This window comes from Tympanuchus pallidicinctus, unplaced genomic scaffold (genome assembly GCF_026119805.1).
Source record: "Tympanuchus pallidicinctus isolate F22 unplaced genomic scaffold, pur_lepc_1.0 scaffold8, whole genome shotgun sequence".
In the NCBI taxonomy this organism is placed as follows: Eukaryota; Metazoa; Chordata; class Aves; order Galliformes; family Phasianidae; genus Tympanuchus; species Tympanuchus pallidicinctus.
Window position 1 is genome coordinate 2,936,211 of NW_026294802.1, and position 24,164 is coordinate 2,960,374.

General features: G+C 48.3%; 1 protein-coding gene across 2 annotated transcripts; it reads left to right on the plus strand.

Annotated features, from left to right (window-relative positions):
- Window positions 1-4,583: 4,583 nt before the first annotated feature.
- ADA2 (adenosine deaminase 2) lies at window positions 4,584-23,361 on the plus strand. Of its 2 annotated transcripts, none has more exons than XM_052668870.1 (10): window positions 4,584-4,742; window positions 5,635-5,957; window positions 8,138-8,363; window positions 14,531-14,741; window positions 15,866-15,993; window positions 16,879-16,969; window positions 17,311-17,419; window positions 18,165-18,322; window positions 19,378-19,580; window positions 20,426-23,361. In XM_052668870.1, exons 1-10 carry the CDS (start codon window positions 4,738-4,740, stop codon window positions 20,532-20,534), a joined length of 1,563 nt encoding a protein of 520 aa, XP_052524830.1. In that variant the 5' UTR covers window positions 4,584-4,737; the 3' UTR covers window positions 20,535-23,361. The 2 variants fall into 2 exon arrangements, with proteins under 2 accessions (XP_052524830.1, XP_052524831.1); XM_052668871.1 differs by having other exon boundaries at window positions 4,584-4,721.
- The last annotated feature ends 803 nt before the right edge of the window (window positions 23,362-24,164 follow it).

The following is a 24,164-nucleotide window of genomic DNA, read 5'->3' on the forward strand; positions in this document are numbered from 1 at the left end:
GGGTTTGGCAATTAGAGGTGTGGATGCTCGGTGCTGCCTGAGCTGGGCTGTGTGGTGACACGGCTCCTTCAGAGATCAGTCACATCTGAGAAATGTTCCTGTCACCAGCTCTCCCTTTGAAGGGTGGGGGTGGGGGCCTGCGTCCTCCCCATGGCTTTGGCCCACAGTCTGAGAAATGTCGAGGTTAGGAAAAGCTGAGTTTCATTTGCTTTTCACAGATTGGGTAATGAATTTTTCATCTTAAAGTATTGCTCTTGCCTGAAAAGCAAGTTTGTAGCTCTGGCATCAGGGGGTTCCACATTAGTCTCTGTTGCTTTGGACTACATTTCCTCAATTTTCATGTTTTCTAACCCTGTAAAATAAATGGGAAGCCTGAGGCTTTAGTGGGGTTTTCCTTTTCATCCACCTCTATCTGTGTGCAGATTTTGTTAGCCAACACTTCATACTGACCTCCTACACCAGTTTTACTTTTGCAAAGAAGACCAGGCAAAACTGAGGTGCAGGAAGGGAAAAAGCATCAAGAATATCTGTCACTAGACAGAGTACTTCTAATTTTGATTACAAATAGGAAGCAGAACAATGCAATAAAAAACAAAGGCATCTTTCTCCCTAGCCTTAGCTGCATCCATCTTTTTTTTTCCTCTCCTCTGTGGCTGCATTTTGATAAAACTCCATGGAAGAACAAGCAGCTCAAGGAGGCCTCCAGCTCCCCTCTTCCCTTCCATCCCCCATGTTGGGTTACCCCAGTGTCAGCTCTGGGTGCTGCTCATGCAGAGCTCACAAAGAACCAGCGCGGCCAGCAGCATCAATCTGCTTTATGCCTTGCTGCTTTTAACGTGGCAGGGAAATACAACGTGGTGTTTTAATTTGTCTAAATGGCTTTAGACAAGGTTAACACAACTCATCAATAAATGCCACTTTTTATTTAAGTTTTATTTACAATGTCATTTCACCAGGCTGGACAGGTCCCACCTCCTCAGTGTAGGCAGTGGAGTTGCTTCAGCTGTGCTTCCTGGAACTTCATGAGGTAATGTCCATTGAGGACCTGAGGGCTTGCACGCAGCTAAAGAGCCTCACTGTTTTCCTGGATTCCTGTGCTGGCAATTGGAGCTCAGATCTCTGAACCTCTCCCTCCTAGGTCCCTGCCTTGATATACCTTGTCCCTAGAGAAGCCACTGGTGGCTGCTTGTTCCTCTTCTATCATGAAAGGAGCAAGGACAAGCTGAATGTTGTTTAATCCTTCCTGCCTTTCCCCAGAGGTGGGTTTTGCACACCTGAGAGATGTATAGATAGGATCTGGTCATGGTCCAACTCACAACAGAGAGAATGAACAGAAACTGTCAGAATCACTGGAGTATGATAAGAGTTCAGCTTGGTTTATAGTGTAATCAGGAACACCATTTTAGTAGAGGGAGGTTTAGCTAAGGCTAAAACACAGTTCTCTCCTGTATACTGTGAGGTTTTCTGTCCTCAGCATTGCTTTAAAACTTTGCTAAAATACCATTATGTTTATGCTGTTGTCAACTTCTCTGCTCACTCTCTTTTTCTACGGGAATATTCCATTCTACTGAGATCTTCAGAGCAGCAGAGAGACTCACTGCTACAGAAGGCACAGAGGTGAGAAGCCACTCCTTGCTGTGATGCTACAACCCCCCCCCTCCACTGCACTCTGCTTTCAGGAGGAACCAGGGAAACAGTTCCCAGCATCAGTGGCACCCAGTCTTTATCTCTGCCTTGCACAAAGGGGCAGGGCAAGTAGGGCTCTAAGCTGCCAAAAGCCCACAGACAAGGAAAAAAGAAATGACAGCCAGCTCTAAATGGCATCTGCTCTCAGACCAAAAATCAAGAGGATAAAACAATCAGAAGCAAGGCTTGTTGAAAACACAGCTCCCAGTTCTCACTTTTTGAAGCTGAGTTTTGCTCCCGGAAACAGAGCTGAAGAGCAGTGTGCCATGCATACTCTGGTTACAGCATTGACTTATCCCAGCCAGGCTGCTACTGAGCACAGTGAGGTGAGGAGGTGGCTGTGGCCTGGGGACACTCACAGCTGCAGTGACCAGGGACAAACAGCTCCTCTGTACCAAGGCATGCAGGATGCCTGGGGCACAAGGAGGGAGGAGGAGTCCAGGCAGAGATGAGGTTTGTTGAGGGTGGTTGATTAGAGGGGGAGGCAGAGAGGAGAGCAGGCCCTAGTTTGGAAGCGAGGTGTAGGGAGTAGGAAGCAGGGAGCAATGGGATGTTTGGGTGGACTACAGCTTTTAGGAAGAAGAATTTTGCCTTGCATATTGCTTGGGGCTAGCCGCCTCAAAACCAAGCTGATCCATGGGAGGCAGTGAGCCTGCTGATTGACAGACTTGAGAGCCTTATTCATGCTAAATCATCAGATAGCTGCAGATGTAGCTGAGAAGGAAGGACAGATGGACAAAGGCAGGCTGGGAAGCTGAGAGTGAGTTTTTGAATGTGGAGAGGCATCTTGTGGCTGAGTCGAGCATGGCTGTAGGCTGGGGAGCAGTGTTGCCAGCAGGACCTGGGGCAGCCTGGCTCGGCTTCACTCTGATGACGCTCTCACCTCTTTCAACTCTTTGGAAGGGTAGATAACAGCAGGATGAGGAGAAATGTTTTTAAGTTGAGGGAGGGAAGATTTAGGTTGGATGTCAGGAGGGAGCTCTTTACTATAAGAGTGGTGAGGTGCTGGAACAGGCTGCCCAAAGAGGCCGTGGATGCCCCGTCCCTGGAGGTGTTCAAGGCCAGGTTGGATGGGGCCCTGGGCAGCTTGGTTTAGTATTAAATGGGGAGGTTGGTGGCCCTGCATGTGGCAGAGGGGTTGGAGATTCATGATCCTTGAGGTCTCTTCCAACCCTGGCCATTCTGTGATTCTGTGATTCTCCAGCTGATTTCCTTGCTTGGCTACTAAATAGCCCATATTTTTGCCTGGCTAGGCTCAAAGGGGGAAAAAAAGGCAAAAACTCTCACAAAAACCAACCTGTGCCCAGCCAGACCAAAGCTGAAGTCATTTAGCAGGCCAGTGGGGAAGCTTTAGTGTTCCCAAACATCTTGGCATGGTCTATTCTTAATACTAATTTAGAACACCTAGCACTCTACATAGCTGGAATCTGTGTGCTGGGAGCAGGAGCTGTCCTGTGGCCTGTTCCAGCTTTCCTGGGATCTGGTGAAGGAGAGAGCATCAGTCATATCAAAGAGGTGTGAAAAGTTGAAAATAAAAAGTTTGGTGTATGGAACTGAAACTGAGCCATGGGGAACTTGCCACAAGAACTGTGCAGTGGCCCCTGGCTATTTAAAGCCCCACTTGTACCCACTGTGCAGCTGGGCACGGGGGGGCTGCCTGTCTGCAGCTTGTGCTGCTGCACCATTGGACTGTGGTCCTGCTGCAGGGCATCCCACTGTCCACTGCACCCCATCGGAAGGCAGTTGCCTCTGTGTTTCACCACTGCAGCTTCCTCTGCAATGTGTCTCCAGTGCCTGCTTTCCCACAGAAAGACAGCTTTCCAACCTAGCCTGGTTTGGTTTTATGGTCCCAAACTCAAGCTTTACTGCTTTGAGATAATTCAAGCAATTCCCTTCCTTCCTTCATATTGTTCCCTTAAGGTATTTATAGGCAGAACACTCATCCCCACAGAGTTGTCCCTCTCCACTCCTTCTATCTACCACCTTGGGCTTCCTAAACCATCTGATGGTTGCCACAGAGCACCGCATGGTCCTGCAGCTCCTCTGGCCACCCATGGAGAGCAACCTCCATAAACACCCCATCCTGTGCAGGGCTGCCCCAAGCTCACTGAGGCTGACTGCATGGGTGGAAGTGGGCAAAGCTTTTTTAACTGATGTTGGTGACAGCACCAGGGTGAGTGGGTAGGAAGAAGCAACGCTGGGGTGGCCACTGGGGGGGCTGCCCATCCCACAGCTCCATCTGCTTGCAACGATGCCAGCTGGTGAAATCGCACACGTTATTGGCCAGATCTGACTTTCTGTGCCTTGGAAGCGGTCTCTGTGATTGTTGCGGGTTGTTTTCAATAGCTCTCAACTTACAAGGTCTTTTATTATTAAAAAAAATTAAAGTAGTTAAAATTTGGATTAAATTAAACCGAGCGGGCTTTGTTCTCCCCTGGAAGCTGTTTATGTAACATCTGTTTTGAATAACTTTAAAGCTCAGTGCATCCCGACCAAAATAAAATAGTGAAACCCCAATGCTTGCTGTGATGTTTCAGAAACATCAGCACGTGCACCCCTCTGCTCGCCGGCATCCCAAACACAGCCCTGGCGTTGGGCTGGGGCCAGCCTGTTCTGTGCAGCTGGCAGGGAGCAAGCAAAAGCATTCAGAGGCACCTTTACAAATGCCTGTATTTTTTTCTTCCTTTTTTTTTTTTTTTTTTTTTTCTCTCTGATTAAAAAAAAAAAAGAAAAGCACTGTTAATTGCAGTGCTGGCATTAACGCGCGGTGCTCTGTCTGCCTCCCGCCTGCGCCCCGCTTTCCGCTGACCTCCTCCTCCTCCTCCTCCTCCTCTTTATATATTCATGAAGCACAGGGACACAGCGGGTGGGGCGCGGATAAATAAAAGCTGAGTGAGCTGAGACTGCACACAGGAAGAGGAACTGTGCATGCGGCGACTCTCCAGGACGCAGCCCGCTGCTCGTCTGGGCCCCGCCGGCTCGCCAGAGAGACGATAACCCCACTGCAGGGTGCGAGGAGCGGAGAGCTGCCCTGCGTGAGTCGACCCAGGGATGAGGTGGTGACTCTGGGGATGGCTCCTGCTCTGGTTCAGAGCCAGGCCCACGGCGCGGCTGCTCGTGGGGCTGAGGAACCCCAGTGGGAGCAGGGCTGGAGGAGACACAGGGCCCCGTGTGTGTGTGCAGGGAGGTAATGGGGGACGCACACAGATCTGCTCCGAAATACTCAGCCTTCCCCCAGCCTGCTTTGGTGTGGAGGGATGGGTGCAGAGGGTCACCGGCGCCTGGCGCTGACGGATTATGTTGCAGCTGAGCTTTTTTGGGAAGGGCAGAGTTCTCCGAGTTCACATGTGCCTGTTGCCTGTGATCTCTTGCTGCTTCCGTGGGCTCCCTCCCATTCTCTTTCCTTGAAGATTGCAAGGAAGGGCTGTGCCTCTGCGGCTACGGTGGGGTTTTCACCCGTAAATTAGCCCCTCCAATAAGGGTGCAGCGAGGCTTTCCCCCAGCTGCACGGAGCTAGCATCCAGTCAGCCCTGTGATTTGGTGCACCCTGTGTGATCACAGAAGTCCCTCGGGCATGCAGTCCCCAGCACCCCTTGTTCTGAGGGGTTCTGCACAGTTTACCAGCCAGCATCCCAACCTTACCTACACCCAGCTCCAGGTCTGGGCCTTCCCAACATCACAGGTCTGTGTGATGTGCTGCCTGATCCCAGAGTAGCCTCTCCTCTCCACTCTGAACACCGTCTTGCCACAAGCAAGCAGCATTGCTGGAAAACGTGAATGCAGCTCCTGTACATAGGGGACATCACTATCAGATGCTCCCCCAGCACTAAGCATCCAATTAACTCACTTCTCCTGCAGGATGGACCAGCAGTTTCATGTCTCAGTGGGTTGCTGCTAAGATGTTGCCTCTGCCTTGTGCTAACACATTGACTTCTCCTTGTGCACCAGGTGCAGCTCCAAGATGAAGCCTCCATCTGGGCAAGGCATAAGGCTGGCGTGCCTTCTCAGCTTGGCTTCGCTCTGCCTTCCCACCCCGCTCTGGGAGGACCGAGACTCCCTCATGCAGGAGGAGAAAGCCAGACTGACAGGTGGCAATTTGGTGCTGAGCACCCAGGAGCAGCAGCTCAGCACGAAGCTCATCGGCCTCAAGAAGAAAGAGGTCGCAGCAGCCTTGAACACGGGGCAGTTCCCTCCTAGCATGCACTTCTTTCGGGCAAAAAGCCTCATTGAACAGAGTGCAGTGTTCAGCATCCTGAAGCGCATGCCAAAAGGTAGGCTTGGGCTTAACAATTGCTCATCGTACTCATCCTTTTCTTGCCTTTTGCTCTCTGTGCCAGAGCTGGGAAAGAGCGTGGGATGTAGCAGAGCTTTAATCACAGATGGGCTTCCCAGTGCTGGGAATAGTGCTGGCAGGCTGGTGCGAGGAGCCCTGCCTCTCAGCTGGGGGCAGGGAGAGGAAGAGGTGGCTAGATTGTATGAATGCTCATTTCCAGCAATTGTAGCATTCACCAATAACTTGCAAAATGGATATTTCAGCCTTTCAAAGGCAAGGAAAGGGCAGAGGAAGCTAAGATGAAGACATCACAGACATCCATGTTCAACATGGTCCTTTATCCACACAGACACAATAGACTTGCTACCAATCAAACATGCTTAGTACTCTGGGTTACACTGAAAAGGGGGAGAAGATATTGCAGCCAAGTGGAAACATAAACCACTGATGCTGGGCAGCAGCAAGTCCAATGTGTCCACTTCTCTGAGCTGCAGACAGTTCAGTGGAGAGATCACAGTAATTGCTGGAGAAAGACCTTGACTCCTAGCTGGCTGCTTTCTCCCTTTGCAGCTCTCGTTCAGTAAGGAAGCATCGAACAAGGTACCTTCTTTAACTAAAGATAAGAGACAGTTGCAATGAAAGTTGCCCCTACCTCTACAGCTGTGAGAATATTCACCATTTCAGAAAGCCCCTTTTTAGATTTAGCATTCCGTGGCCTTGCCTATCTGGCTGCTTGAAAACAGGTTGGTGAATCACTTGGAAGGACTTGGCAGTCAGATTTGCTTTTCTTTTGTCAGGCGGTGACACTGGTGCATGGATAAGAGCTGTCTGCTCACCACCCAGTGTCTCCCTCCCACTGTCCTGTGTCAGATGAGGCTGCTTGGCTTGCAGCATCCTGAGCAGTTGCTGCAAGAGATTGGGATGCCAGAGTTGCCTTCTCTTCATTGCTGAATTGAGAAGCAAGGAATAAAAAAGTGTTCCTCTTTTTGCCTCAAGTGGAGTCAATCTTTGAGACAAAGGGAGAATCAAAACAAAAATCTAACACCTTTCAACCTATGATATAGTAAAATATGTTCTCAGTCTTTGCAGGAGCTGTGGGTTTTAGGCTCAAAGTCACATCCTTGTAATGAGTGCCTTGCCTGAGTGGACCTCAGCGTTGATCAGAACCCCTAGGAATTACTGTTGTTTCAAGCACTATTGCCATTTCTTTTGTTCTTAACACAGGAAAAAGTGCAGCACTGTAAGAGGCAGGAGGATCTAGACAGCTGTGGCACACGTTCTGTTGCTCTGGTGAGAGCAGTAGCTGCAGATGCTCAGCATCTTAGCTTTCAGACCCTTTACAGTGAGGGATTATAGAGGCTATCTATATATTATAATCAGTTTACTACAGCTTAGAGTCTTGACATTTCAGTTTGTCCAATGTCACATGCATATTGGCCTTTGTTCCTGCTACTCATGTTCGCCTTTTACTCCTTAGGGCATCAAAGCTATTTAGACGATAACATCTCCCCTAGACTAATAGAGCATGTGTCTGTAAGACTTCAGCTTTAAATTCTTCCCCTTTACAAAGAGGAAGTTTATTTCAAGCATAAGAAGTCTCTGCAAAAAGAGATGTCACCAAAATAAATGGATGAGCTGTGGAAGGTGAGCATGCAGAAGCCTTCTGTGCCAGGAAGACTGGCAGTTGCCAACATGCTGCACAGTAGCAGAGCATGCCAAAAGCCCATGGTACTGGCCAGCAGCAGGTGCACAACACAAGCAAGCAGTTATTTGATAAGGGAAATGCATCTGATGGCAGTTCCCCATGGTGTCACTGTCTATGATTTTGATGCATACCAGAGTTCCATAGAGATGAAGGAAGAGATGCAGACTAGATGCAAGGATTGAGGCTGGGAGTCAAAAAGCTGAGATACAGAGGTTTTCTCCAGGCCTGTCTCTTGTTTAGCATGCTTTGTGAACTGCTGACTACTGCAAGAACTCCTCTTTCAGTCAGCAGAGCCCAAGCCATCTCTCAGAGAAGACAGCCTGAAAGAACACTTTCTGTCACAGTGGGGAAGCTCAGCTTCCTTTTGCTCCCCCTGCATATCTAATGGGCAAACTCAAGCTCTCATGATGTTAAGCCTCCTTTCCTCTGCTCCCAGAACATCATCTCATTCGGCTTGCTTTCCCTCTCCCCAGGTGCTGTCCTCCACCTGCACGACTATGCCATGCTGAGCGTGGACTGGCTGGTGTACAATGCTACCTATCTCCCTGACTGCTACATCTGCTTCACCCACACGGGCACTGTTCGGTTTCACTTTTCCAAGCCTCACCCTCCTCATCCAGTGCCAGCCCAGTGTTCCCAGTGGGTTTTGCTGGAGACTTACCGAAAACAGCTGCGCAACGTGACTGAGTTCGACAACAGGTGAGCAAGCAGGAGGTGTGGGTGCTTCATGGTGCCATTGCATGGCCAGCAGGATTGTTCTGGACCAGTTTCCCCATTTAGTTGTTGCCCTGAAATCAGGGGACTATATTTCAAGTTCTGTGTGCATAACAAGCAAACGGCAAAGAACTTGAGGCATTAAGTAATGCAACAAGAAAGACATTGAAGCCCTGGAGTGTGTCCAAAGAAGGGCAATGAATCTGGTGAAGGGTCTAAAGCACAAGTTTTACAAGGAACAGCTGAAGGAAGAGGGATTGTTCAGTTTGGAGGAGGCTCAGAGGAAACCTTATGGCTCTCTACACCTCCCTAAAAGGAGGTTGTAGTGAGGTAGGTGCTGACCTCTTCTCACAGTTAACAGCAAGGGGATGAGAGGTAATGGCTTCAAGTTGCTTTAGTGGAGGTTCGGGTTGGATATTAGGAAAAACTGATTCTCAGAAAGAGGAGTGAAGCACAGGAACAGGCTGTCCAAGGAGGTGGTGGGTTCACCATCCCTGGAGGTGTTCAAGAAATACATGGATTTGGTGTTGAGGGATGTGGTTAGTGAGCATGGTGATGATGGGTCAACACTTGGACTTGATGATCTTAGAGATCTTTTCCAACCTTAACGATTCTATGATTCTAAGTACACTAAAATTAGAGGCTACTAACTTTGAAGCTCTCTGTTGCACCTCTACTTCGGTCTGTCGTACAGACAGATTGAAGTCAGTAGTTTAAGTTGCTTCATGTAACCTGCCCCAACCTCCACCAGCACCTGCTGGATGTGCTTCCAGCAGGGAACAGGGTTCCATGGGGAAGGACCTCACCTCACTCATTAAGGTAACCATGAGGAGAGCAGACAACTGAGAAAATCAGTCTCAAGATCCTCAAGAGGGATCTCAGGCACAGAGGCAAGCCACCTGCCCCCACAAAAGGGGTTAGGTCTCAGCCAGGGCACTGGTTGAACCAATGAGCCCTACACATGGGTTCTGTGCCTGGCAGCACACCATCTGCTAGCAGAACTCTCTCCTCCAGGTCAGGTCTCCCATAGCCATCTGGGAGCTCACAGCCCAGCCCGCTCCTCCAGGCATCACTCACCATTTTGCAAGAGCTCCCTCCCTGCTGTCAGCCTTTTATCAGGACCAGGTGTGAGCAGAGTGCCCAGCAGTCACCTCACATTTAATGACTTACAGGTGGGTGTGAATGGCTTGGCTCACCCTCCAGGCATGGTATCAGGAAGACCAAGCCTGATTTTCCCATGGGTCCGTTCATCTTGTGACAAAGCCCTGCTGAAAGGCCAAGGGGAGCGTGTGGTTCTACATTGTGTCTGGAGGCTGGATAGCATGCACTAAATAATGCATGAAGGCAGACACTGACTGATGAGGACAGAAAGAAACACTAAGTTGTGAGGTGGTCAAGGAGCACTACCATCTGCTGGGCTCCATGGGTTCTGTGGAAAAACAGTGTGTGGTTCAGTGTAATTGAAGACAGTATTGTGGAGCTGGCACACAAGGGGAAGATAGATGAAGGTGACATAGGTGACCGTAATTATGGCGCTTCCTGAGTGAAACTTCATGGTTTTGAACGTATGTGCACATGTGCTTCTAAAACAAGACCTCCTAGGTCCATACCCCTCTGTATGGAAGCCGTAGGACTCCATGCTGCAGCATGGGAAGGAGGTCGGGCTGGAGGCTGGGGAGCTGTCAGGTCAGCTCCTGTCCTACATAGGTCTTGACACTTCCAGAATGGAAGGAGAAGGTAGTGCTGGGCTTAGGACTCCCAACTTTCCACATCCTAAGGCTCTACTGTCCTGACTCACGGTGGACAAAATAAGATTGAGTGAGAAGTCACTTATTCACATCTTCCAAAGAGAAAACCTGTTACTCATTCCTCCAATTTCTTCTGGGAGTAATGAGGAAAGACCTTGGGACCAGCACTCTTCAGCCCCACCAGGAGACTCATAAATAATGTGCAAGAGATTAGATGTCAAAACAGCTCCACTTTTTTAAGCACAAGCAATTGCTCTGGGTATCTCAGACCCTTGTGTAGATCAACCCATAAGTTGTATTTGGGATTTAGCTGGATTTATGTAGCTTGATGTCTCCTCCTGGCAGAGGCTTTTGACTGTGGCATTCTCTACTGCAAAAGTCTCACAAAGGGCAGAAGGGGAAACCAAGGCAAAGACCAGTGAAGTGATTTTCCTTAGTAAATATGCGCTGCAGCCAAATACAAACATGGATCTCCTACATCCTGGGTGCTCAGACTTATACTGGTCTTTATTTCTTGCAAAATTGCAACGGAGTTACTGCACATAATGCGCAAGCACGGGAACAACAGCCATACTGAGGCACATTCCCTCTTATTTTGATCTTATCCCTGGGTACTAGTTTGAGGGTTAGGAATGCATTTGGCTGCCTGAAAATAGGTCTCTAGCCAGGAATTGGCCCCAGACTGTTCTGCTTCTCAGTTCCTGGAAATCCTCCCAGCCTCTCGAACATGTGCATCCCAGGCTACCTCTCTTCCTGCACTTCTCTTTGCCCTTGAGCACTGATAAGCTGAGGGAAAGCAGATGTTGGAGGGAGGAACGGATGGATAGTTGGGTGCTTTCAAGGAGCCATGAAGTGAGCATGGCAGTTGGGAAAGGGTTCTCCTACAGGATAGCGTGGATCAGCAAATGTGAAGGAACAGGGAAAATGTTTCCCAAAAGCCTGCACTGCACCTCTCTTACCTTCCCACATTCCTGGCCAGGAAGGCAAGAGGGTGGGAGGAAGCCACATAACATTTCTGCTATTTGTTTTTTTTGTGCACATTTACAGATATATATCCACATATACATGTACATTTATATGTGTATTGGAAGTAAGTCTTTCTGTTTGCTTGCCTCAAAAGAAGGCTTTGTCATTCACATCCAAATCGCAAGTCTTACGGGCCAAGACCGGAGAATATCCTGTTACTGGGGTTAGCTTCCAAAATGATGCTGCTGGGAGAGTCAAGACACCGCAGGTTAGGAGACAGAGAAAGGCAGGAAATTTTGCTTTGAGATTTAAAAGAATCCTCACTTATTTACTTGTCAATCAATTAGGATATATGAGAATGGCATTTTTCCCCTCAAAAAGCAACACAATCACCACAATCTCTAAAGTGAGGGCTGACAATGGGCATGCCCCCAGATATTTAAGGGAAGCGGCGCTGATATGCCAGATATTTGTGAGCCTCCCCCTGCCCGAGGGTGGGGGCCATGCCCCCAGGCACAGCTCCCTGTCACAAGGATGAAGTCATCTGCGAGCAAGCTGACACGCGGCTCGAGCTGCGCGAGAATCCCCTGGGCGCCAGCAGACCTCCATCACCTCCCCTCTGTGCCCTCCACTGCCTTATCTCAAGGAAAATAGGGCAGTAGACACACACAAAAAGTGTACACAAAACCCCACCAGAGAAACAAAGCACTCCACTCTCTGTACAAGTCTCCCCTTGGGGAGGAAAGAGGGGAAGAGAGAGAGACAGAAAGCGAATGAGCCACATGTGACAGATGTTAGCCACTCTATTTAATGCACCACTGGAAGACATTCAGATACTATGGCGAGGAGCGAGATATAATTACCCATGGAGGAGAGAAACAGAAGCAGGAAAAAGATGCTCTTTAAAAACAAGACATCACACCATTCACTTCTGCACTATATAGTTCAAAAATGCAAAACAGTTAAAAAAATAGCAAGAAAAGAGAGAAGCAAAAACATGGTCGAAAATGAATAATCCTGAGCTGATTGTTTTTGTTGTGCCCCTTTGGGCATACGCATTGCAATAGCATCGTTCACTGCCTATATGACATGACATGGAAGGCTATTTGTAGTCTGCACCTGATCACTGGCTGGGGTCCATTCTGGAAAACAAGCAAAAGTGTCTTTATGAAGCTTTGCTTCATCTGCATGATCTCCTCATGGCGAAAAATTATCAGCCCAAACCCTTAGGAGATTATCGGGTTATCAAGGCTGCACCATAAATCTTCAACAGTTATAGGGATCAATAATCGGTCTCAAAGGAAAGGGGATTATAAAAAAAAGTTACTTGATTGATGTGCTTTTAGGAGCAGGGCGGTGTGAGGATTTATAGCCCAAGGCTGGGTAAACAACCTTGAGTCCATACAACTTGAGTTTAAAACAGGGCATGAGGTGGTGGGGAGCTGCCTTTGGCCAGGGCTGGGGTGATGACAGCAGGGTGCACTGCCACATCTGTTTTCCCAGAGGCTTGCCAAGGTGCCTGGCTGCATCTCTTCAAGCACACTCCCTCACTGGTAGCCAACGATAGGTGAGTGCCTTACAGATGCCCCAGCTCTGGGGTGATGCTCCAGCGTCCTTCCCTGAGCTGCACTGCCATAGCATCACAGAGGGACCCCTGTGCCTCCCTGGGTGTGGCAGAGCTTCTCTGCCAAGTCACATTGCTTGCTGGACTTATCTGGGGATGATGTCAGGCTTGTGTGATAGTGCAGTAGAGATGCCACTCTAATGCATAGGAGGGCAAAGCTGAATGTTCTCTGAATTTTTTGACTGGCTGGCATTTCAAAGCTTTTCCTCAGTGTGATCCAAATATCTTTTCTTATGTACAATTATGTTTCTGAAATAGTTCCCAGCAAAGAAATTAGCTGAGTGAAGAAGAAATGGAACTGCAGCTGCAGGAATAGGGCCCTGAGGGAGGGGAGAGGCAGCCAGCAGGCAGCTGCTGAGAAGTCGGCTTCATTGTAAGGTTGGGATGGAGGGATGAAAAAGGATGTCCCATGTCTTAGTTTATGGGTCTGGTCCAGATCATGTTTGTGGGAGGGAGACTTCAAACACCAAACGTTATTAAAAAACATTAACTGCTGTCAAGGGATGCCAGGTTTGTTTCAGTGGAGAGGAGGAAAAGATTTCTGGTTCTCAAACATTTCCTCTCTGCCCATAAAATCTGGCACATTTTGATAAGAAGAAGGTACTGGGGAAAGTTGCAGGTTAGAAGTCACAATAATGGTGGTGTTGGCATCTCCAGGAAACTGCCCAGTGAACTGATAGAAAGGTGTCAAAATACTTGACATGCATTTAAGATGCCTGGGAGAATATATGGTCTGTGGGAGTAACATATTAGCCTACTTTGAGATTAAGAATAGTCCTGGGTGACAGAGTGTAATTCTTAGGATATAAAAAACATTATGCTTGCTTTTCTAAGTCTCATTACTCCAAGATAATAAAATCATAGAATTGTTGAATTGTAGAACCATCGAGTTATTTGAGTTGGAAGGGACCCCTAAAGGCCATCTGGTCCAACCCCCCTGCAGTGAACAGGGACACCCACAGGTAGATCAGGTTGCTCAGAGCCCCGTCCAGCCTGATCTTGGGTGTCTCCAGGGATGGGGCACCCACCACCTCTCTGGGCAGCCTGTTCCAGTGCTTCACTGTCCTTACTGTAAAAAACCTTTTCCTTGTATACAATCTAAATCTCTCCTCCTTTAGTTTGAAACTATTTCCCTTTGTCCTGTCAGAACAGACTCTCCTAGAGTCTGTCCCTTTCTTTCTTCCAGCCCCCTTTAGATACTGAAAGGCTGCTCTTACATCTCCCTGGAGCCTCCTCCATGCTGAACAGCCCCAGTTTTCAGCCTGTCCTCATAGAGGAGGTATTCCATCCCTGGGATCATTTCTGTGTCCCTCCAGATGCGCTCCAACAGATCCACATCTCTCCTGTACTGAGGACTCCACATCTGGATGCAGTACTTTGGACAAGGTCTCAGCAATGCAGAGCAGAGGGGCAGGATCACCTCCCTGACCTGCTGGCCTTGCTTCTTTCTGGATATTCCCTCAAAATGATGGGTACTTTGAACGTCAAGTGTTACCCAGCTTAACACGTAGTGCATGAATTTTTATCTGTCACAAGGTAGAGATAGCATCTGTATCAGCCATCAGAAGAGTTAAAACAGCTGGAAAAAAAACAAAAAAGATCCGACTGCCTCTTAGGTGTATCAGTTGCTAGGCCTATATGCCTTGCGGTATTCTCAGTCTTCAGGTTAGGAATTGGGCCTCTGCTGCAGCAGGAGCTGCTTTGCTTCTTCCCTTGGTCCTCCTCTATGAACACATCCCTCTTTTTGCAGGCTGAAAGCCAGCTGACTTCCCCCCTCTCCTGATTCTTCCTCTTCCCTTTCCCCTTTTCTGCAGCTTGCTGAGAAACTTGACCCTGGTGACGGATGCCCCGGAGCTGGCCTACCCTTCCCAGGCTTTCATTTGGAAAAGGTTTGAAGAAGTCTTTCTCATCGCTTCTGGACTTATCTGCTATGCACCTGTGTTCAAGGCCTATTTCTACCAGGGGCTGCTGGAGCTTTATGAGGATAACATACAGTATGTTGAGATAAGAGCTATCCTGCCTGCGGTATGTATTTTTTGGCTTCTCTAATATTCCTTTAAGTTTTTATTTCTTCAAAACTTTTCTCAAGCCCTAGCTTGAATTTAGTTCTTGGATGTTTGCATACCTGGCCTTGTCAGGACGCTGGAGGAGCTTTATCATATTCAAAGGTCTTTGCAGGAGATTTGCATGCTTGAGGGCTTGGAGACGAGAGACACTTTGTTCTTAATGGTTAAGGAAGATACCGATTGTGGCAACAGTACAAACTGCCTTGTACCATCTGACTGGAGCTGTGTCTGATCTTGCTGGTTTGGAAGATGCTTAGTCTGTGCCAGAATCACCTGTTCTGGAATACCTTCCCACCTGCAGCAGAAACTTATTCTGGAACAGCTGCATTGTTTTAAATTTATGGCTTATTTCAGAATGACTTATCCGAGCAGGATACTGCACCAACTGCAAAATGTAGCTTTACTCCGCAGACAACCTAAAATTCTGGGTAGGAGATGCTCCTTGCATTGCTGCTAGTGCTGAAGTCTGCTGGTGACATGTCAGACTTCCTCCTGAGCGCCATCCAGCAGTCCCATGTTGTCTGACACCTTCCCAGCACCCTGAGCCCACCGTGGCTGCAGCAGATCCCCCAGCTCAGTGGCTGTTTCCATTTCCCAGACACATATTCCATCCAGCTCTTTAAGCACAGTGCGAGGGGGAGAGCAAGGCAGCTGTATGCCTGGGGGCCCTCATCCATGCTGGGGCAATGGCACCCACGCTGCAGGAGCTCGCCTTGCAACAAAACCTGCCAGGAGCGATCACTGAAGTAAAGTAAACGAAAGCTGGGATTTAGTGTGAAACAGCTAACGCTGCAGAAAAGCCCCCCAGCAGTATTTGCAAGTTCAGCTGTGCAAAGTCTCAGCTTTCCGTGAGTAGTGGCAGTGGAAATGTCGCTATGATATCTGCAGCCACCCGGGTGTTGGCAAGGAGATGGCAGGAGGTGACGGGGCACTGGGCTCAGTGGTGGGCAACGCAAAGCAGCAGCACGGAGGGCTGAGTGTGGGGAAGCTTGGTTCTTGTATCTCATACTGGGGAGAAAGGCTGTCCCTTTTTTCTTGTAATAAAACCTCCCCTCTGATTCCTGCTTGCCACGTGGCCCACAGGTGTATGAGCTCGACGGCACTCGGCACAACAAGTCCTGGTCGGTGGCAGCGTACCAGGAGGTGAGCAGGCGGTTTGTGCAGGAGCATCCCGATTTCCTCGGAGCAAAAGTTATCTTCACGGCACACAGGTAGAAAATGAGAGCTATCCAAGCAGGGCTTTTCCAGGGGTGGGCTGGAAATGCTGCCGTCACTGAGCAATGCCACATCTGTGGGTCTCCCATGGGGATGAGAGGATTGAGCTAGGGGAAGGCTTTCACATAGTCGTGCCATCCCTGTGGAGCTGAGCAGGGACAGCAGTGCCCGAGTATGGGCACAGGGCACAGCAGAGGTCCTCAGAGGACCCTGTGAGTGCTGTTCCCTGGCAGCCTACATACGCTATGTTTGTGCTGCTGCTCACAGGCAGGCACGAGGCTGTTCTCCAAGTCAGCCAGATGCCACAAAGTCACGTGAGGTGATCCTGAGCAAACACAACATATCACTTAGTGGCATTTACTCACTCTGTCTCAGCACGATGCAGTTTCCAGTTCAGAGCAGCTTGTCTCTGGCCAGTGTGGATATGAACAGAGCCCTTCTGGAAAACATGCTTTGATGTGTAAGTCCTGCAGGGCTGGGGGAAAGCTAGATTTAAAACTACTGAAATAAAGCTGCTGTCCCAACTCCCAGTAGAATGGTAGAAAGGCAACAACAACAACAACAAAATCCTTTTTTTCTCCATGCTGAAGTGTTCCTTTCTTGGTGTAAGAGAAAAGCCAGAGAGTGTTAGCCAGGCATGCCTCACCTCAAGTGACAGAATTGTCTAGCCAGGCATTTCCTGGTTGTTCAGAGGTTTCCTTTCAGAATATCAATTTTCTACTGCTGTTACTCAGGAGATCTGAAGCTGGCTGTCAGATTCAGAAGCAACTTTGCATTTTGGAAATAACCCTGAGGGTCCCAGTTCACAGTTGAGACAACTCCAAAGAAGGCAGGCCTGCGGATGTGAGCCTGCTCATTGCCTTCTCTCTTGTGCTTTTTAGGATGCTGAATATTTCCCAGATTAAAGAAGCCATCATCACCGCTATGGAACTCAGAGCCCACTTCCCAGATACTCTGGCAGGCTTCGACTTGGTAACTGAATTTCTTCTGTGGCTTTGAGTTAATCCCTAGAGGTGCAATGTAACTATGTGTAAGTATGGCATGTGCTATCCAGAACCAGATCCTCTGCCACTGTATTGAAATCAGTGTAAACAAGTAAAAAATCCTCTAGCTAAGGATATTGATGGCAGTAATTGACCAAAAAGACCAAAAAACAAAAAAACCAAACCCTGAAAGAATCAGCCCCATAGCTCCCACTCAGAGCACAGCATAGCACTTTTGGTGCAGTTGGCACCACACGGTGCTTTCCTGCTGTAGGACCCACCATCTTCCAGAGCATGTTCAAAAACACTGCTTTTTTTTCTGCTCCCCAGGTTGGCAATGAGGATGAAGGTCATTCTTTATGGGAGTTTAAGGATGTCCTGACCATCCCATATTCCCGGGGGGTCAACCTGCCTTACTTCTTCCATGCTGGAGAGACAGGTAAGCATGAGGACTCAAGGTCTGTTACTGCTTACAGAGGTAGGAGGTGAAGTCTCACAAAGGAGAGAAGTAGCAAGCCTAGCTGTATCAAGATGGTGGGGGTATGTGCTGTGTTTTCCCTGTGCTTCCCACACCAGATTGTGGCTGTAGCATTCCTACATGGGGCCTCCAATACCTGTGTAGGCATCATGTTGGTCAGCATCTCTGTCCTGTGTGTAATGTGTAATCACTCTGCAAGAGCTACTACTGCTGCTGGTCCCAATACATTGTTCAGTCAATATGGGTAGTATTTATCCAAACTATGCATGACAGTTATGTCTGACTACTGCATTGCACTTTTAAATGTTGACATCTACAGCGAAAATATCTAAATCTCAACTAGTTACCCTGGGTTCCCTTCACATCCACAATGTTAAGGTGCACTGCATCTCATCCTAATACAGTCACTCCCTAGAAATCAGTACCTATCTCCCTCGACTGTGAGCAGAGACCAACACGATTAGCTTAGGTGCAAGAGAAATACTGTGGACATTTACTGCCAGGTGAGATGAGTGGCTCTCTTGATGCTGAGCAGTGCCATGTGCAGATTTGAATTCCCATTTCACTGAAAATGTGAAGCTGGAACGCAGAGCATGAGCAATCCCCTCATCTTGCAACCAAGGCATGCATTAAGAAAACCATCTAGCAGTTTGAGAAGATGCATTTCCTTGTAGCACTGCAGTGATTCTTGCCTATCTCTGTTCAGACTGGCAGGGCACCTCTGTAGACAACAATGTACTGGATGCTCTGATACTGAATACCAGCCGGATTGGCCATGGACTTGCCCTCACCAAGCACCCAATAGCCAAAAATTTGTCTCTGAAGAGGGATATTCCTGTAGAAGTCTGTCCCATCTCCAACCAGGTATGTTGGTAAAAGCTTAGGTCTGAGGGCTGGGTCATTGGAATGGTATCTGCCAGAGCAGTGAGGTGCAACTGGGAACTGGAGGCAGACAGATATTTTGTTGTACACAGGTTGGCTCAGTTTCCTTTGCACTGCATTACACTATAGTCTGCTGTATAGATGCATGCTGCATAAGTATACAGCTTGCGACACCAGGTAGCTCAAAATCATTTAAATTCATATCCAGGGAAACCTGGAAAGGCAGTGCTTCTGGTGGAGATGAGGCTCAGAGCCAGGGAAGTGCCTAAAGAGACACAATGGAAAATTCATTAAAGCTAGGAGGGCTGGAAGGTGAGAAGCCAAGACAGCAACTGGAAGTCCTTTTGGTTTGGTAGAATTCATAGCCAGGTGAACTCTTTTTCTACACATTACTATTTTTCACTCAGAGGGTGGTGATGCACTGGAACAAGTTGTCCAAGGAGGTTGTGGATGCCCCATCCCTGGAGACATTCAAGGCCAGGCTGGATGTGGCTCTGGGCAGCCTGGTCTGGTGGTTGGCGACTCCGCCCTTGGCAGAGGGGTTGAAACTAGGTGATCATTATGGTCCTTTTCAACTCAGGCCATTCTCTGATTCTATGATTAGCATGATGCACATTGTCCCCTGAGCACAGCAGGATGGATGCTCAGAACAGAGAGATGCTTTGGTGGGCCTTGAGGGAGAGGACCCTGACACCAACTCCAGGTGCCCCAGGGTAAGTGTCAGGGAAAAAGTGTAACCAAAAGACTGCTCCTGAAATGCTCACATTTAAGTTATATTAAATAAACAGATGTTATTCACACTGCTAGCCTTGACTTGAGGCGATTAATTTAAGAAACCAATCTCCTCATGCGGTCAGCAGAGAAAAGTAGGCTCCTCCAGCAGCAATTCAGAGCACAATGCCTAATATGCTTTGAATAGCCCTCAGGCTTCTCCCCAGTGTCTGCCTGCTTACCTAAGCAGCTACATCAGGTACCCGGTGTGATGGGTGCAAACATGGCTACACCATAACCTGACGTGGTGCTGTCTTCCCACCAAGGTGCTGCTGTTGGTGTCTGACTTGCGGAGCCATCCCGCAGCCAGCCTAATGGCTGAAGGACACCCTGTTGTGGTCAGCCCTGATGATCCCTCTATCTTTGGGGCAAAGGGTGTCTCCTATGACTTCTACGAGCTGTTCATGGCCATTGGAGGGATGAATGCTGACTTGAGGACCTTAAAACAACTTGCGCTCAACTCCATAAAGTAAGTTTCTCATCTCTCTCATCTAGGCATAGCAATGCTGAGGAACATCATTTTGCTCTCAGAAAAGCCATCTCATTTGGGTTTTGGTTACAATCTCCTCTGCCACATGAACTAAGCTTCTGTTTATCCAAAGCCTCCTTTGCATGTCTCCTTCAGGAGGAGAACACAGGGACCCCCTGTCTGTGCCCTTAAGTGCTTTCTCTGTTCCAGTGTCTCAAGTTTTTCTTTCTTTTTCCATCCTTTGCGAAGTTTCCTCCAATGTCTGGTTCTGGGTAGGGGAGAGGCATTATGTCCTTGGACCATTTGCCTATTTCTGTTTGAATCTGACTTGTCCTGACATTTGCCACTGGGGAAACACAGGAAAACAATTAACCAGCTTGCAGTTTGGCTGCATTTAACCACTTTTTCTGTTCACCCAGACAGCTATGAATGTCCCAAAATAGTTTGACTATGGTGCACAGGGCCTTTCTCCGCATTCCTAGAATTTTGTCTGCTTGCCAAATCCCACGCCAGTCCCAAATCCCTGCATGGCCAGGAAGACAACAAACATTCCTACTGATTTGGATCAACTCCAAGGGGCAGCAGCAGAGCTATCTGTCCTGTATGAGGCACTGGAGGCTGCTCAGTGAGCCCTCAGCTAACGGAGGTTGAGCTGAGGTGTGTTCTCACCGAGCAGCACTCAGTAGCTGCTGAAATGGCTGGGACACAGTGTTTCACTGAGCAGTATGGGTATGTCCCCAAAGGGTTAATCTGTTGCTGCTTCCTGCCTTTTCATTGCGGTCACTGATCTTGGAATAGCTGCCTCCTTGACTCCTGTCTGATACAGGCTTCTCAACTCCTTGCAGATACAGTGCCATGCTACTGGATGAGAAAGCCAAGGCCAGAGAAGTCTGGCAGAAAAAATGGGACCAATTTGTGGCTGATCTCACTGATAGCTCGCTGATGGAGCTTTAGAAGGGAGGAGATCTGTCTCGGAAGGCATTTGGCAAGCCAGAGAAAGCCAACCTTGTTGCTGGGAGGCAGCCTGCTTCTTCCATGTGACTTGAGCAGATGAAGGAATCTCTACGTCTCAGTCAGCCATGGGCAATGTGGTTAAGCTGAGCTTAATGCTAGGAATGAGCTGTGCTATCCTGGAGAAGTCAAGGGCCAGAGGTGAAATGAAGCAGCGAGCCTCTGAAACAGTACCAGCACAGCATGCCACTCAAAATAGTCCAAATAATTGTAAGTTGCCAATGACCAAATCCTGACATCCTTATTTAGAAAAAGCTTGCCTTCCAATTAGACTTAGTGGATCATTGCCAACATGAGGATCCCTGAATTTTGCCTTACTGTTGCAAAATGCAGACCTTGTCCAGAAACAGCTAAGACAAACATCCAGCCACTTGGGCTACTGACCTTCGGAGAGCAAGGACTGAAAATGACTTGTTATGTTTAACCCTGGGCCCGCTGCCAAAATAGCACTGCTGGGTTGAAGTACCAGTCGTAGGTTTGATGCCTGCTATTTCAGGACCTACCATGGCTGGAAACAAGCGGATGGAACCATACAAATGTTCCCAGACTGTGTAAGCTTGGTTGCACAGAGATCAGAAGGACAAAAAGAGGTGCCTCATTTGCCCATGGTTGTTTTCCTTTCTCTTCCCTGCAGAATCCTTTCCTGTTTTCTGGTCACAGGAAAGCTAAACACTTTTCACCTGAGAAAACCCACCCTGGCTTCCCAGATCCTTTTGACTAAACACTCATCCTGCCCTTCAAGGTATTAACATAGGCTCGGAATTTATAGGAAGTGCCTTTTGATATCAAGAGGTTCCACTACTGGCCTTCATTGCCTTATTCAGCCCATTCACCTTGGTGATATTCACCTTGATGAGAACCAATCTCATACTGTGCATATCCAATAGGTTCACTTGGACTTTTGCAGTTGCCAGTATTTTCACTAAAAGTTATTACAACAGCTACACAGCAAATTGTGCCTAGGCAAGCGGACTCCCTTAGTTAACAAGCTCAAAAATATCATGGAAAGAACTAGTTTCATGGAGATTAAAAAAATCTTCATCAGGATGCTAAATAAATCCAGCAAAATCCGCGAGTACACGGAACAAGGAACAAGCCAGGATCAACCAGCATCTCTCTGGCATTAGTACAATTGCCCCTGTTTACAGCAGCCAAGGGAAATCTTACAAATGTTCCTTCTGAAAGGTGCCTCCTCCTCAGAGCCCAAGATTGAGTGGAACTGCTGTTTCTTGATCTGACCAGCTTGGGCAAACTGGCTCCCTTTAAGCTAATAATCCTGCTAATTGTCTCAAGCTGCCTGGTCGTTGTTTATTTCCACTAACCTTGGTTAAAACACCTTATCAGGAGACAAATATACTCACTACAGAAGCAGATCAAGCTGTGCAGCCCACATATCCCTTGCGTGCTCAACATTAAGTGGCCCACATGCTTCTGTCTAGTAATCCAAGGCAAAACCAACAAAAAGTCACTGCAAATGGAAGGCAGCTGGATTGCAGAAGCCAGCGAGGCAAGCCACTGAAAGCAGAAGTAGAAGCCAGTCAGACACCACATGCAGCGGGTGGGCTCTGTGCTGGGTTCTGCTGGGCCTTTCCAACCAGCTGCCTTCAGCTCCAGATCTGCCCGCATGACCCACACCTTCCTCTTGTCCCCCACAGCCAATCTTTGCTGTTCAGCCTTCCGTGGGCCTCACTGCACATCTATCCATGGGATGAGCTTTATACTGGAAGAGGAGTTACTGTAGAAGCACCTTTCCTCCTTTTCCTCTTCCATGGGTATAACATGCAGAGCTCAGTCTGAAGTTCCCAATGCAGGCATTCCTTTCAGACCCATAACAACTACTGCCTGGGAAAATGTCTAATGTCTAATCCTGCTGAAGAAAGCTGTTGCAAACAGGTAGGATGTCTGCTCACCAGTGACCTAAAGCCAAGTTCCTCTGAGTCCCCTCAAAATTCAACCTTTGCTGTATGGGAAGGGAGGAAGTATTTATTCTCTATGAGTTTCTTCCTCCAGGGCAAGCCTCACTGCTGACCAAATGAAGCTAATAGCAGATACCAGGAGCCACCAGTGAGTGACACTGTTTGGGATTACAGCATAGAAATCACTGGGGAGTTCAAATTGTGCAGGTCTGAGGTGGTCTTCAGACAAAGCCCTCAGAAAGGTGAACCTCGACTGTACAGGCCTACGTTCTGACTTGTGATCTCCTGCTGCTGAAGGTGTCCATCTGAGGGTTGGTCAGATGGCAGACACTTTCCTATCCTAATCAGATATGTTTAAATGTGAACCTGAACTGAACCTCTGACTCCAGAGTATAGCCTTCCCTGTACCTCCTTCTGAACAGGGCATTGCCTATGTGGGACCTTCCCAAGAGTCCCCTTGGAAGATGAGCTATAAGTGTTTTCAGAGCTGCAGGGTTAGACAGGAGGAGGGCTGCCCTGATTTACAGCTGGCAACCAACTTTTTTTTAGAGCATGCCTTATTTCAGAGAAGGATCCTAACAGAAAAATCTAGACTGCATCCCCACCTCTCCAGCTCCAGGTGTGCAAAAAGGAGGGATTAAGGCTGAACCGCTGCAGTTGAGAAAGTGGAATCTATTCCACTTAAGACAGCTTCAAGGCTTAGGGTAAACTTGGCTATGGGGCTTGGCTGGGACTTGGCTTTTAACATTCACAACAACATTTTAAGTGTTTTGCTGCCAGTTTGTTTCTGTACAATCAGTACTTAGATCCCTGATCACATTTAATGTACATCATATGTAATGTTCTCATGCACATTTCCTTCTGAGCACAGTATTCATTTAGATCTTTAAACCCATTCCCAGTACTTCTCTCTTTAACAAATGAACCAACAAAAACAGAGCTGAGGATACCAGTATTTTATGCAAAGTTTTCTTCTGGAATGTGCAGCACAGGGGGGATGTTCCACGTCACTCAGAAGAGTACAATTGTGAGACTGAAATGCCCTCTCAGCATGGTGCAAAGGGCAGTCTGACCCACAGGGCTAGTATGTTGGAGCTGAGCCTGGGTTGCCCTCCCAGTCCCTCTTCCCCACTGCACACAGTAGCTGCATCCAGCTCTGGGTCATGGTTTCCAAGGAATATCACCTGATGGACATGATCTTCCTGTCTCACCTCTCCTCCCATTACAGCTTGTACCATCTCTGCAGTGGCCACAGCACAGCAAGTAAAAGGAACTACTGCAGGTCATTTCACCCACTTCTAGCATGATTTTAACAGAGGAAAACAAGAAGGGTAAACACTCTGTGACCAGCCCATTTCTTTCAAAGTTGACAAGTGCTTTCTGGAGCATCAGCTAACTGTGTGGTACAGCCATGGCCTCTTTTCCCCAGTGCCAATAAAGGTGAGCATGGGAAGAAAGGGCCAGCTAGAGAACCTGAGACATGGGTGGCGCTGGAGTGAACAGGGCTGGAGGCAGCAGTGAGAGTGGTAGGAGGCTGTGCTGCACAAAGCTAGAGCTGATGGGGAAGAAGGAGCCCCCTTTCATGTTCATATGGGTTCAGGAGCAAGGAAGGAGAGCAGAAAGTCCTGAGATTTTTCTGTACTGGCTACCTCAAGCT